The 15,000-nt window shown below is 40.7% G+C and overlaps 1 protein-coding gene across 2 annotated transcripts in view; it reads right to left on the bottom strand.

Moving 5' to 3' along the window:
* dnmt3ab (DNA (cytosine-5-)-methyltransferase 3 alpha b) overlaps positions 1 to 15,000 on the bottom strand; it is a 74,600-nt gene that overhangs the window by 16,311 nt on the left and 43,289 nt on the right. For both annotated transcript variants that reach the window (XM_062043150.1, XM_062043151.1), the window contains 8 exons: positions 9,276 to 9,572; positions 9,000 to 9,158; positions 6,596 to 6,703; positions 6,297 to 6,441; positions 6,085 to 6,231; positions 2,649 to 2,693; positions 2,492 to 2,571; positions 236 to 348 (listed from right to left, as the gene is read on the bottom strand). In XM_062043150.1, the coding sequence (XP_061899134.1) occupies positions 236 to 348; positions 2,492 to 2,571; positions 2,649 to 2,693; positions 6,085 to 6,231; positions 6,297 to 6,441; positions 6,596 to 6,703; positions 9,000 to 9,158; positions 9,276 to 9,572 (1,094 nt within the window). The remainder of the gene's footprint in view (positions 1 to 235; positions 349 to 2,491; positions 2,572 to 2,648; positions 2,694 to 6,084; positions 6,232 to 6,296; positions 6,442 to 6,595; positions 6,704 to 8,999; positions 9,159 to 9,275; positions 9,573 to 15,000) is intronic.

Raw genomic sequence — 15,000 nt, 5'->3', positions numbered from 1 at the left:
CCTTCAAACAGGTCAGTAATTGACAACATTGATTTTAATTCATTTTTATCTTTTTAACAAAAAAATAAAAATAAATCCCATGTTTGACTTGACTACTACTTACTTTACTGTCACATTAAAAATACCATTTAAACACGCAAAATGTGCAATATTTATACAACAATTTTTTAAGTGGAATATTATATTTTATCGGAGCCTTAAACAATAATAATAATAATAATAAAGATGTGCTCACCGGCAGCAGTTGTTGTTCCCGCACATGAGCACCTCACGCCCACCACAGCAGATGGTGCAGTAGGACTGGTAGCCATCGTCGTCGTACTGGTAAGCACACTCCAGGAAGCAGTTCTGCCAGGGGAGGCACCATCAACACCCGCACACAGAACACAAACAAATACAACTATATTGCCTAAAGTACTTGGCCAGCCATCCAAATGATGACAATCAGGTGTCCTAATCACTTGGCCCAATGTATCAAATCAAGCACTTAGGCATGGAGACTGTTTCTACGGGCCACTTTCAGTGATTTCCAGCGTGGAACTGTCATAAAATGCCACCTGTGCAACAAATCCAGTCGTGGAATTTCCTCGCTCCTAAAATATTCCAAAGTCAACTTTACTATAAGAAAAGTGAAGAGTTTGGGGAACAACAGCAACCAAGTGGTAAGCCACATAAACTGACAGAGAGGTCAGCGGATGCTTTCTGCACAGTCAGTTGCTACAGAGCTCCGAACGTCATGTGACCTTCCAATTAGCCCATGTGCAGTACGCAGAGAGCTTCGTGTAATGGCTTTCCATGGCCGAGCAGCTGCGTCTAAGCCATACATCACCAAGTCCAATGCAATGTGTGGGATGCGGTGGTGTAAAGCACGTCACCACTGGACTCTAGAGCAGTGGTGCCCAACCTTTTTGTAGCCGCGGACCGGTCAACGCTTGAAAATTTGTCCCACGGACCGGTGGGGGGAGGGGGGGGGGGGGGGGTGTATTTTTAATTTTTATTTTTTTATTTTTTTAACATAATTAAATACAATCATGTGTGCTTACGGACTGTATCCCTGCAGACTGTATTGATCCATATTGATATATAATGTATATATTGTGTTTTCTATGTTGATTTCATAAAAAATAAAATAAAATAAATAAATAAATAAAAATATTTTTTTTTTTTTTTTTTTTTACATAAATAAATACAATCATGTGTGCTTACGGACTGTATCCCTGCAGACTGTATTGATCTATATTGATATATAATGTATATATTGTGTTTTTTATGTTGATTTCATAAAAAAATAAATAAAAAATAAAAAAATAATTATTTTTTTAAATTTTTTTTTAAACATAATTAAATACAATCATGTGTGCTTACGGACTGTATCCCTGCAGACTGTATTGATCTATATTGATATATAATGTATGTATTGTGTTTTTTATGTTGATTTCATTAAAAAAAAAAAAATATATATATATAATTTTTTTTTTTTTTAAATTTTAAATTTTTTTTTACATATTGATATATAATGTATATATTGTGTTTTTTATGTTGATTTCATTAAAAAAAAAAAAAAAATTTTTTTTTTTTTTTTTTTACATAATTAAATACAATCATGTGTGCTTACGGACTGTATCCCTGCAGACTGTATTGATCTATATTGATATATAATGTATATATTGTGTTTTTTATGTTGATTTCATTAAAAAAAATAAAAAATTGTTTTTTTTTTTTTTTTTTTAACATAATTAAATACAGTTATGTGTGCTTACGGACTGTATCCCTGCAGACTGTATTGAATTATATTGATATATAATGTATATATTGTGTTTTTTATGTTGATTTCATTAAAAAAATACATTAAAAAAAAATAAAAATATTTTTTTTTATGTTGATTTATTTAAAAAAATAAAAAAATAAAAATAATTTTTTTTTTTTTTTTTTTTACATAATTAAATACAATCATGTGTGCTTACGGACTGTATCCCTGCAGACTGTATTGATCTATATTGATATATAATGTATATATTGTGTTTTTTATGTTGATTTCATTAAAAAAAAAAAAATAATAAAATAAAAAATGTTTTTTTTTTTTTTTTTAATTCTTGTGCGGCCCGGTACCAATCGGTCCGCGGAACGGTACCGGGCCGCAGACCGGTGGTTGGGGACCACTGCGATAGAACACCTATTAGAAGGGAGACTGAGAGCCAGGCCTTCTCCACCAACATCAGTGTGTGACCTCACCAATGCCCTTTTGGAAGAATGGTGGAAAATCCCTACAAACACACTCTGCAACCTTGTGGACAGCCTCCCCAGAAGAGTTAAAGCTGCAAAAGGTCATATTGAACCCTATGGGTTCGGAACGGTATGGCACTTCCAAGTTCATATCTGAGTCAAGGCAGGTGTGGCCGAATACTTTTGGCAATACCGCGTACGTTCTTTAACGCAAATATGAGCTGCGATACTTGAAGCGGCCACTAGACGGCGGCGAGCGATGGCTGACCTTGCAGCCCAGGCACATTCCTCCGGCAAAGAGCGGGTGTTCGATGCTCACGTGCAGACTTCCACAGGAGATGCAAATGTCTGCGTAGGGGGGGGAGTGATTGACAGGTGGTTACGTCCCACACGTGGTGTGTCCTCGGTGGAATGGCGGGACTTACCCTCCATGTTGTGGATCTTCTGCCTCACGTCGTGAATGAGTCGCTCTGCGGGCACAAGGTTGAAGAAATGAATGGAGTCCAGCAGTTGTTTACTTTGTGGCAACTCAGGAACGGAGAGGGTTCTAGAACGTACACCTGTGGTACACCACCGCCTTAAGGTAGGGCGCAGCGGATTATAAGGCGCTTTAAAGGAGTCATATTATTATGATTACATCATAATATTTTGGTATTCCACTAATGCTAGCTGTAAGCGTACTATTGTTCCATCCATCCATTTTCTACCGCTTGTCCTTTTTTGGGGTGCGCCCTGGACGAGTCGTGTTTCAGTACTTGTCGGTACAATTAGCATTTTAGCATGCTAACATAACCCTCGGGAAGAGGTGCTTTAAGACATGGCTCGCTAGCTAGCGGCTAACGTCCATCCACAGTGTTTTAGCTACTTCTAAATTGACTAATCCTCGTCTCCGTGGCGACAAATAAAGCAAGTGTCTTACAAGTAACATTATCACTGGAGGACGAGGAATATCCCACACCGTAGGAGGATACAATAGCTCACCGGCGTCACAACGTAAACAAACGCCATAATGGATCTACACCTGACATCCACTGTAATGATACCAAGTATAAGAGCGTTTATAGTCGATACTACTATGATTACATCGATATTTTTTCGGTTAAAAAAAAATTCATATTATGTTTATAAAGTCAGGAAATACGTCCCTGGACATATGAGGACTTTGAATATGACCAATGTACGATCCTGTAACTACTTGGTATCGGATCGATACCTAAATGTGTGGTATCATCCAAAAATTAATGTAAAGTATCCAAACAAGAGAAGAATAAGTGATTATTACATTTGAACAGAAGTGTAGATAGAACATGTTGAAACAGAAAATAAGCAGATATTAACAGTAAATGAACAAGTAGATTAATAATAATAAATAATTAATAATAACTAGAAAATTTAGTATGCGCACATTAAAATGCTAACACTTAGCAAATGTGCTAACGAAGGCATTCTAACAGTTAGAGAAAAAAGTAGATGGAAAAAGTATGCATGTTTAAGTTAGATAGCTAGCATGCTATCATTTGCACGCTAAAAAAACAACAAGTGTCACATGCCAAGTAATATGACTCTGGGGTAAACGGTAGCAAAACTGGCTCAAAAAAGTTAGCACGCTAATGTTGGCATGCTAGCAAGCTAACGTGACCATAATAATAGTTAGCATGTGTCACATACCAAGTGATATGATTACAGAAAAAAAAAAAAGAGTACAAATAGCTAAAAAAAAAAAGTTTGCACTTTAAGGTTAGCATGTTAGCATGTGTCACATACCAAGTTATATGACTATAAGGTGTATGGCTGTGTAATTAGAGAAAAAAAAACCCCGCTATATAAATAAACATTGATTGATTGAAAGTTAGCTAAAAAAGTTAGCACTATAACGTTAGCGTGCTGGCATGCTAAAGTTACCACACTAACAGTTCATTAGTGTCAAATTCCAAGTTATATGGAATTTGACCAAAAAAAAGTGTAATATTAGCTGGAAACGTTCTAATGCTAATGTTAGCATACTAGCATGCTAACGTGACCATAGTAATAGTTAGCATGTGTCACATACTAAGTGATTTGACTAAAGTGTAAGGCAGGGGAATTACAGGGGGGGGGGGGAAAGAGTACAAATAGCTAAAAAAGTTAGCACTTTAAGGTTAGCATGCTAACATAAGCATGCTAGCAGTTAACAAGTGTCACATACCAAGTTATATGACTGTAAGGTAAACAGTTGCAAAATTAGCTCAAAAAGAGAACACTTTAATGTTAGCATGCTAGCATGCAAACATAAACATGCTAATGGTTAGCATGTGTCACATACCAAATTATATAACTGTAAGGTGTATGGCTGTGTAATTGGAGAAAGAAAAAAACTTAAAGTTAGCTAAAAAGTTAGCACTATAATGTTAGCGTGCTAAAGTTACCACGCTAACATTTAATTAGTGTCAAATTCCAAGTTATATAGAATTTAACAAAAAAAGTGTAATATTAGCTGGAAACGTTCTAAGGCTAATGTTAGCATCCTAGCATGCAAACGGTTAGCATGGGTCACATACCAAATTATTTGACTGTAAGGTGTATGGCTGTGTAATTAGAGAAAAAAACAAAACGTAAAGTTAGCTAAAAAGTTAGCACTATAATGTTAGCGTGCTAAAGTTACCACGCTAACAGTTAATTAGTGTCAAATTCCAAGTTATATGGAATTTAACAAAAAAGTGTAATATTAGCTGTAAACGTTCTAATGCTAATGTTAGCATGCTAGCATGCAAACATAAACATGCAAACATAAACATGCTAACGGTTAGCATGGGTCACATACCAAATTATTTGACTGTAAGGTGTATGGCTGTATAATTAGAGAAAAAACCCCCCGTAAAATTAGCTAAAAAGCTAGCACTATAATGTTAGCGTGCTAAAGTTACCACGCTAACATTTAATTAGTGTCAAATTCCAAGTTATATAGAATTTAACAAAAGAAGTGTAATATTAGCTGGAAACGTTCAAATGCTAATGTTAGCATGCTAGCATGCAAACATAAACATGCTAATGGTTAGCATGGGTCACATACCAAATTATAGGACTGTAAGGTGTATGGCTGTATAATTAGAGAAAAAAAACCCTGTAAAGTTAGCTAAAAAGCTAGCACTATAATGTTAGCGTGCTAAAGCTACCATGCTAACATTTAATTAGTGTCAAATTCCAAGTTATATAGAATTTAACAAAAAAGTGTAATATTAGCTGCAAACGTTGTAATGCTAATGTTAACATGCTAGCATGCAAACATAAACATGCTAACGGTTAGCATGGGTCACATACCAAATTATTTGACTGTAAGGTGTATGGCTGTGTAATTAGAGAAAAAAACAAAACGTAAAGTTAGCTAAAAAGCTAGCACTATAATATTAGCGTGCTAAAGTTACCACGCTAACAGTTAATTAGTGTCAAATTCCAAGTTATATGGAATTAAACAAAAAAAGTGTAATATTAGCTGGAAACGTTCTTATGCTAATGTTAGCATGCTAGCATGCTAACTGCTAGCAAACTTGCTTGACACTTGTACTGGCGGGGGGGGGGGGGGGGGGGGGTTCTGTTGTCTGTCTACGTTGTGTGTCCGGTTTAATAATAATTTTTGACAGTTTGTCCCTCATAAAGTGTACAAAATAACAGGTGTATAAACGACACCATGTGTAACGGCACACGTTAGCAGACTAATTAGGAAACTTTGTTTAGGATTTGTTGCTCAAATAAAGTGAATAATGACATTTTTTGTGGTCCACTTTATTTAGAAAAGTACTGATAAGTATGGAAATACATTTTGGTACCGGTACCGGTACTAAAATGTTGTTCCATTGATCTTTCTAACGATACATGAGAGATTACCTCGCGTCCTTTCGTCCACCACGTCCTTGTTCTTGGGTTTCTCCAGCACGCTTTTGCGAGGCTTTTTAGCCGGCGGGGGCGTGTAGGCCGCCGCTTCAGGCTCCGCCCACATTTCCGTGTAGACCTCCTTGTACGGGTCGCGCTCCTCTGAGGGTACGACCACCGTCGGAGTCAGTCGACTGCTGCGTTCTTACCTTCCGCCTTTTTCTTACCTTCTGGCGGCTCCAAACCTTTGGGTCCTGCGGGCTGGAATCCCGCCAAAGCCCAGGCGATCATCTCCTTGTTCAGGACCTCAACCTCCGTCTCCTCGCTGGCGGGACACGCGGCGAACTTCTTACCCGCCCGGCCGCCCGCAGCCTGGGAGGACATTGGACCTGAGCCACATTGGACCTGAGCCACATTGGACCTGAGCCACATTGGACCTGAGCCACATTGGACCTGAGCCACATTGGACCTGAGCCACATTGGACCTGAGCCACGAGGGTGTGCAGGTTTTCAGGTGAGAGCTCACCTGGAGCACCTCGTAGACGGCCTTCCTGTACGTGGGCTGCTTGCTGTAGGTGGCCTGGTGGAAGGCCAGCTTGAAGGAACTGAAAGGTAACAGTTTCTCAACACAAACCTGCGAACACACAACATATGTTATGTGCTGGTATCGCACATGGTATCACACACAAATAATCATGCTGCAGGACTGCTTGTATCGCACTCGATATCACACCAAGTAAACAAGCTGCAAGACTGCTTGTATCGCACATGATATCACACACATGTAAACACGCTGCAGGACTGCTTGTATCGCACTCGATATCACACCAGGTAAACAAGATGCAAGACTGCTTGTATCGCACATGATATTACGCACAAATAACACGCTGCAGGACTGCTTGTATCGCACTCGATATCACACCAAGTAAACAAGCTGCAAGACTGCTTGTATCGCACATGATACTACGCACAAATAACATGCTGCAGGACTGCTTGTATCGCACTCGATATCACACGCAATTCAACATGCTGCAGGATTGCTCGTATCGCACATGATATCACACATAAATAAACATGCTGCAGGACTGCTTGTATCGCACATAATATCACACATAAGTAAACACGCTGTAGTACTGCTTGTATCGCACATGATATCACACACAAGTAAACACGCTGCAGGACTGCTTGTATCGCACATGATATCACACACAAGTAAACACGCTGCAGGACTGCTTGTATCGTACTCGATATCACACCAAGTAGACAAGCTGCACAAGTAAACACGCTGCAGGACTGCTTGTATCGCACTCGATATCACACCAAGTAAACAAGCTGCAAGACTGCTTGTATCGCACATGATATTACGCACAAATAACATGCTGCAGGATTGCTTGTATCGCACATGATATCACACACAATTCAACATGCTGCAGGATTGCTCGTATCGCACATGATATCACACATAAACAAACATGCTGCAGGACTGCTCGTGTTGCACATGATATCACACATAAATAAACATGCTGCAGGACTGCTTGTATCGCACATGATATCACACATAAGTAAACATGCTGCAGTACTGCTTGTATCGCACATGATATCACACATAAGTAAACATGCTGCAGTACTGCTTGTATCGCACTTGATATCACACCAAGTAAACAAGCTGCAAGACTGCTTGTATCGCACATGATATTACGCACAAAAAACATGCTGCAGGACTGCTGGTATCGCACACAAGTAAACATGCTGCAAGACTGCTTGTATCGCACATGATATTACGCACAAATAACATGCTGCAGGACTGCTGGTATCGCACATGATATCACACACAAGTAAACATGCTGCAGTACTGCTTGTATCGCGCATGATATCACACATAAGTAAACATGCTGCAGGACTGCTTGTATCGCACATTATATCACACATAAGTACACATGCTGCAGGACTGCTTGTATCGCATAACTAAACACGCTGCAGGACTGCTTGTATCGCACATAATATCACACAAGTAAACACGCTGTAGTACTGCTTGTATCGCATATGATATCACATACAAGTAAACATGCTGCAGGACTGCTTGTATTGCACATGATATCACACATAAGTAAACATGCTGCAGGACTGCTCGTGTTGCACATGATATCACACACAACTAAACACGCTGCAGTACTGCTTGTATCTCACATGATATCGCACATAACTAAAACGCTGCAGGACTGCTGGTATCGTACATGATATCGCACATAACTAAATACGCTGCAGGACTGTTTGTATCGCACATGATATCACATATTAGTAAACACACTGCAGGACTGCTGGTATCGCATATGATATCACACATAACTAAACACGCTGCAGGACTGCTGGTATCGCACATGATATCACATACAAGTAAACACGCTGCAGGACTGCTTGTATCGCACATGATATTACGCACAAATAACATGCTGCAGGACTGCTGGTATCGCACATGATATCACACACAAGTAAACACCCTGCAGGACTGCTGGTATCGCACATGATATCACACACAAGTAAACACGCTGCAAGACTGCTTGTATCGCACATGATATCACACACAAGTAAACCCTGCAGGACTGCTGGTATCGCACATGATATCACACACAAGTAAACACGCTGCAAGACTGCTTGTATCGCACATGATATCACACACAAGTAAACACCCTGCAGGACTGCTTGTATCGCACATGATATCACACACAAGTAAACACGCTGCAAGACTGCTTGTATCGCACATGATATCACACACAAGTAAACACGCTGCAAGACTGCTTGTATCGCACATGATATTACGCACAAAAAACAACATTAACAAATGTAGTCTTGTGGTTAAAAGGTGACATCGTCGTCTCAACCCGACCTTGTTTCTGAGAACCCTGATTGGACCAGAAGTAGGAAATGCTCACCACTGAGAATTTCCCGTCCCCGAACCACATGACCCATCTGGTCCCCTCCACGGCTGGGCTGCGCCCCGTCATCCACCAGGACACGATGCGTCCCGGCCACCACGAGAACCCTCGCAGCTTCCCCCAGATCAGATCTCCGATGCCGAAACCCCGATCGTCCTGGGAATGAAACGTCAGCTTTTGAGAGGTCAACACGGCTTAGAACCGTACCCGGGGGATCCGGGATCCTATTAAGGAGCCAAAGCCGAAGACCACAAGCGGAGTTTTTCGCCTCACCTCGTACTCGGGTTCAGTGTCTCCGGACTTGGGGGACGTCTTGTCTCCACCTGTGATGGAGGCGGGCTCGGGGGCGGTGGCTACAGTGGGGGAGGCGGGGTCAGTAGGCTGTTGCTGATGTTGTGGTGGTGGCGGCGGCTGGGACGGCGACGGACGCTGAGGCGACTGCGGCGGTCTGGGGGACGGCGAGCGCGGACTTGGGGAGACTTCCTGTTTCTGCGTCTCTTCTTCCTCCTTCTCCTCCTCAGGGTTGTTCATCGACTCCATCGCTGGCGTCAGTTTGGCCTTTTTCTCTGCCTGCAACAAATCCAGGAAGGGAATGTGTCAATACAGCTAATACATGGGCAAACACTCACTGAGGCATCATTTACCCTTCACTGCTGCCCCCTGTTGGTTGGGAGTGTGGAATGAGAACTGCAATATACCGAAAAACTACAGCAGGAACCTTTTTTTTTTTATCCAAAGTGGGTCATTGAAAGCAGGCAATGGTTGGAGAGAAGCTTTTATTTTGAAAATACAGTATTAAAAATAATTATATGTATTACTTAGTGTTGCTATTGACTACTAGGAAATGCAGTTTTGGATGTATATCTGCTAAATTAGAGGCAGAACACAAAAAAAAAAACGAGAGAAAAGCTAGCATGCTAACGTTAGCATTCAAATGCTAGCATGCTAATGGTAAACATGTTTGAAGTAACGAAAATTGACTTTGAAGTGTGTCAGGTGAGCACTTCAGAAATGAGCAGGAACAACCTTGCATGCTAACTGCTAATGCTAGCATGCTAACTGCTAACGCTAGCATGTTAACACGATAATGCCCGCATAATAAAGGTAAACGTGCTTGAAATAACAAAATGTTTGACTCTGAGGCGTATAGGTGCGGAATTAAGCTAAAAAAAGCTACCATGCTAACTGTTAGCGTGTATTGTGAAGTAACACAATAGCAACATAGCATCAGGTAGCAATATATATATGACTTTTGGATGTATACCTGCTAAATTAGAGGAAGAACAAAAAAAACGAGAGAAAAGTTAGCATGCTAACGTTAGCATTCAAATGTTAGCATGCTAATGGTAAACATGTTTGAAGTAACGAAAATTGACTTTGAAGTGTGTCAGGTGAACACTTCGGAAATGAGCAGGAACAACTTTGCATGCTAACTGCTAACGCTAGCATGATAATTCTTGCATGCTAAAAGGTAAACGTGCTTGAAATAACAAAATGTTTGACTCTGAGGCGTATAGGTGCGGAATTAAGCTAAAAAAGCTACCATGCTAACTGTTAGCGTGTATTGTGAAGTAACACAATAGCAACATAGCATCGGGTAGCAATATATATATGACTTTTGGATGTATACCTGCTAAATTAGAGGAAGAACAAAAAAAAACCGAGAGAAAAGCTAGCATGCTAACGTTAGCATTCAAATGCTAGCATGCTAATGGTAAACATGTTTGAAGTAACAAAAATTTACCTTGAAGTGTGTCAGGTGAACACTTCAGAAATGAGCAGGAACAACCTTGTATGCTAACTGCTAACGCTAGCATGCTAATTCCCGCATGCTAAAAGGTAAACATGCTTGAAATAACAAAATGTTTGACTCTGAGGCGTATAGGTGCGGAATTAAGCTAAAAAAAGCTACCATGCTAACTGTTAGCGTGTATTGTTAAGTAACACAATAGCCACATAGCATCGGGTAGCAATATATATATGACTTTTGGAAGTATACCTGCTAAATTAGAGGAAGAACAAAAAAAAAAGAGAGAAAAGCTAGCATGCTAACGTTAGCATTCAAATGCTAGCATGCTAATGGTAAACATGTTTGAAGTAACGAAAATTAAATTTGAAGTGTGTCAGGTGAACACTTCAGAAATGAGAAGGAACAACTTTGCATGCTAACTGCTAACGCTAGCATGCTAGCAGGATAATTCTTGCATGCTAAAAGGTAAACATGCTTGAAATAACAAAATGTTTGACTCTGAGGCGTATAGGTGCGGAATTAAGCTAAAAAAGCTACCATGCTAACTGTTAGCGTGTATTGTTAAGTAACACAATAGCCACATAGCATCGGGTAGCAATATATATATGACTTTTGGATGTATACCTGCTAAATTAGAGGAAGAACAAAAAAAAAACGAGAGAAAAGCTAGCATGCTAACGTTAGCATTCAAATGCTAGCATGCTAATGATAAACATGTTTGAAGTAACGGAAATTGACTTTGAAGTGTGTCAGGTGAGCACTTCGGAAATGAGCAGGAACAACCTTGCATGCTAACTGCTAACGCTAGCATGCTAGCATGATAATTCTTGCATGCTAAAAGGTAAACATGCTTGAAATAACTAAATATTTGACTCTGAGGCGTATAGGTGCGGAATTAAGCTAAAAAAGCTACCATGCTAACTGTTAGCATGTATTGTGAAGTAACACAATAGCAACATAGCATCGGGTAGCAATATATATATGACTTTTGGATGTATACCTGCTAAATTAGAGGAAGAACACAAAAAAAAAAACGAGAGAAAAGCTAGCATGCTAACATTAGCATTCAAATGCTAGCATGCTAATGGTAAACATGTTTGAAGTAACGAAAATTGACTTTGAAGTGTGTCAGGTGAGCACTTCGGAAATGAGCAGGAACAACCTTGCATGCTAAATGCTAATGCTAGCACTTCAGAAATGAGCAAAGAAAAGCTTGCATGCTAAGTGCTAACGCTCGCATGCTAACATGCTAATACCAACATACTAAGGGTGAACATGCTTGAAATGAAGTATTTGACTCTGTGCGCATGCTAACTGCTAACGCTAGCATGATAATGACCGCATGCTAAAAGGTAAACATGCTTGAAATAAGACAATATTTGACTCTGAGGTGTTTAGCTGCAGAATTAGCCGAGAAGCTACAACGCTAACTTTCAGCGTGTGTTGTGAATTGACAAAAATTTGACTTGCATGCTAACTGCTAACGCTAGCATTCTAACGGTAAACATGCTTGAAATAACAAAATGTTAGACTCTGAGGCGTATAGGTGCAGAATTAGCTAAAAAGCTACCATGCTAACTGTTAGCATGTATTATGAAGTAACAATTATTTTTACTTTGAAGTGTATCAGGTGGACACTTCAGTAATGAGCAAAGAAAAGCTTGCATGCTAACATGCTAACAGCAGCATGCTAGGGGTGAACATGCTTGGAATGAAGTATTTGACTCTGTTCGCTTGCTAACTGCTAACGCTAGTGTCAGAATAAATGTATCTAAGTAATCACAAAACTTTGTGTTGCCACGAGTTACCGGTGAGAGGACAAAAGCTGCCTTTGATCCTACCAAGAAGGCTTGTTAGGATGGGAAGCAACATGAAGGTGTTCTGTTTCTTTGATGTATTGTAGTCAACAGAAAGATGTTGTCTTGACCCGAGAACTACAAAGCGGAGAGGAAGCAGGACCAGACTCCCCTCCAGACGACCTGTTCTTTGAACTGTTTAACGTCCTTTGCTTTGAACTGTTTGTAACCAAAGGGGACGGCTGTTTACGACCCCCGTCCCTTAGAAACAGCTGTTAATCAGGGAAAGTCCAAATGAAAGAGGAGGCGTACAATCTTTCGTCAGGAGCGCGTGACGACACCGTACAAGGGTACAGGTGTACGCGTTTCTCCTCATTGAGCCAAATTTAATTCTGTCTCTGTTCGATTCCTTGCTTCTTGTATTGTTTAATAAATGTCATCAGTGTTTGAACCTGACTGCTAGCATGTTAACATGACAATGCCCGCATGCTAAAAGGTAAACATGCTTGAAATAAGACAATATTTGACTCCGCGGCGATAGGTGCAGAATTAGCTCAAAAGCTACCATGCTAACTGTTAGCATGTGTCGTGAAGTGACATAATATTTGACTTTCAAGTGCATCAAGTAGACACTTCCGGAATGAGTAAAGGGAATGACTAAGTCAGCAGTGATATGATGACGTCATCGTGAAGATAATGACATCATCGTGAACGACAATTGTAACGGCAACATTTTATAGCGCATGCAGAGCTCGCTAACGCTGCTGGTCGTACTGTACTCCTCACAGCTGTGTTTACTTTGGGCCCTCTCGGGTTTGTTGGCAGGAGGCGGGGCCTGCGTGAAGGGGGAGGTCTTTAAGTAGAAACATGTGCCCCTCAATGCCAAAGTGCTTTATAAATATCCTTCAAAAGGCCTCGGGACACACGCTCTGACAACACTGCACTCTGTGTTCCTGCGCGCTCGCTTACAGATGGCCGCTGAAGCCAACGTCAGAACGCCACGTTAGCGCGCACGCACGCACACGCACGCACACGCACGCACACGTACACACGCCGCCGAGAAGACCAAACTAAAAACTAACATTTTCTTCTCTATCAGAGGAAGGAGTAGAAGTAGAATTAAAGTACAGCAAAAGTATAGTGGACGTACAGAAAGAAAAGTGAAAGTCCAGAGGAAATGTAGTAAAGTACAAAAAAAGGTGCAATGAAAGTATACAAAAAGATAAGTGAAAGTGTAGTAAAAGGACAGTAAAAAATAGAGTTAAAGGCCTACTGAAAGCCACTACTAGCGACCACGCAGTCTGATAGTTTATATATCAATGATGAAATCTTAACATTGCAACACATGCCAATACGGCCGGGTTAACTTATAAAGTGACATTTTAAAATTCCCGGGAAATATCCGGCTGAAACATCACGGTATGATGACGTATGCGCGTGACGAAGTCAGAGTAACGGAAGTTATGGTACCCCGTAGAATCCTATACAAAAAGCTCTGTTTTCATTTCATAATTCCACAGTATTCTGGACATCTTTTGCAATTTTTTTAATGAACAATGAAGGCTGCAAAGAAGACAGTTGTAGGTGGCATCAGTGTATTAGCAGCGGACTACAGCAACACAACCAGGAGGACTTTGTTGGAGCGCTAGCCGCGCTAGCCGCCGACTTCACCTTGACTTCCTACGTCTCCGGGCCGCCAAACGCATCGGGTGAAGTCCTTCGTCCTTCTGCCGATCGCTGGAACGCAGGTGAGCACGGGTGTTGATGAGCAGATGAGGGCTGGCTGGCGTAGGTGGAGAGCTAATGTTTTTAGCATAGCTCTGTGCAGTCCGGTTGCTAAGTTAGCTTCAATGGCGTCGTTAGCACAGCATTGTTAACCTTCGCCAGCCTGGAAAGCATTAACCGTGTATTTACATGTCCATGGTTTAATAGTATTGTTGATTTTCTATCTATACTTCCAGTCAGGGGTTTATTTCTTTTGTTTCTATATGCAGTTAAAGCACGATGCTATCACGTTAGCTCGTAGCTAAAGCATTTCGCCGATGTATTGTCGTGGAGATAAAAGGCACTGAATGTCCATTTCGCGTTCTCGACTCTCATTTTCAAGAGGATATAGTATCCCAGGTGGTTTGAAATACAAATCTGTGATACACAATAGAAAAAGGAGAGTGTGGAATCCAATGAGCCAGCTTGTACCTAAGTTACGGTCAGAGCGAAAAAAGACACGTCCATCACTGCCTCTCAAGTCCTTCACTGTAACGTTCCTCATCTACGAATTTTCATCCTCGCTCAAATTAATGGGGTAATCATCACTTTCTCGGTCCGAATCTCTCTCGCTCCATTGTAAACAACGGGGAATTGTGAGGAATACTAGCTCCTGTGACGTCACGCTACTTCCGCTACAGGCAAGGCTTTTTTTTATCAGCGAGCAAAAGTTGCGAACTTTATCGTC

This window comes from Entelurus aequoreus, linkage group LG03, assembly GCF_033978785.1.
Source record: "Entelurus aequoreus isolate RoL-2023_Sb linkage group LG03, RoL_Eaeq_v1.1, whole genome shotgun sequence".
NCBI lineage: Eukaryota > Metazoa > Chordata > Actinopteri > Syngnathiformes > Syngnathidae > Entelurus > Entelurus aequoreus.
The sequence above is the reverse complement of the archived record's forward strand: the minus strand, read 5'-3'. Positions and strand labels throughout refer to the sequence as shown.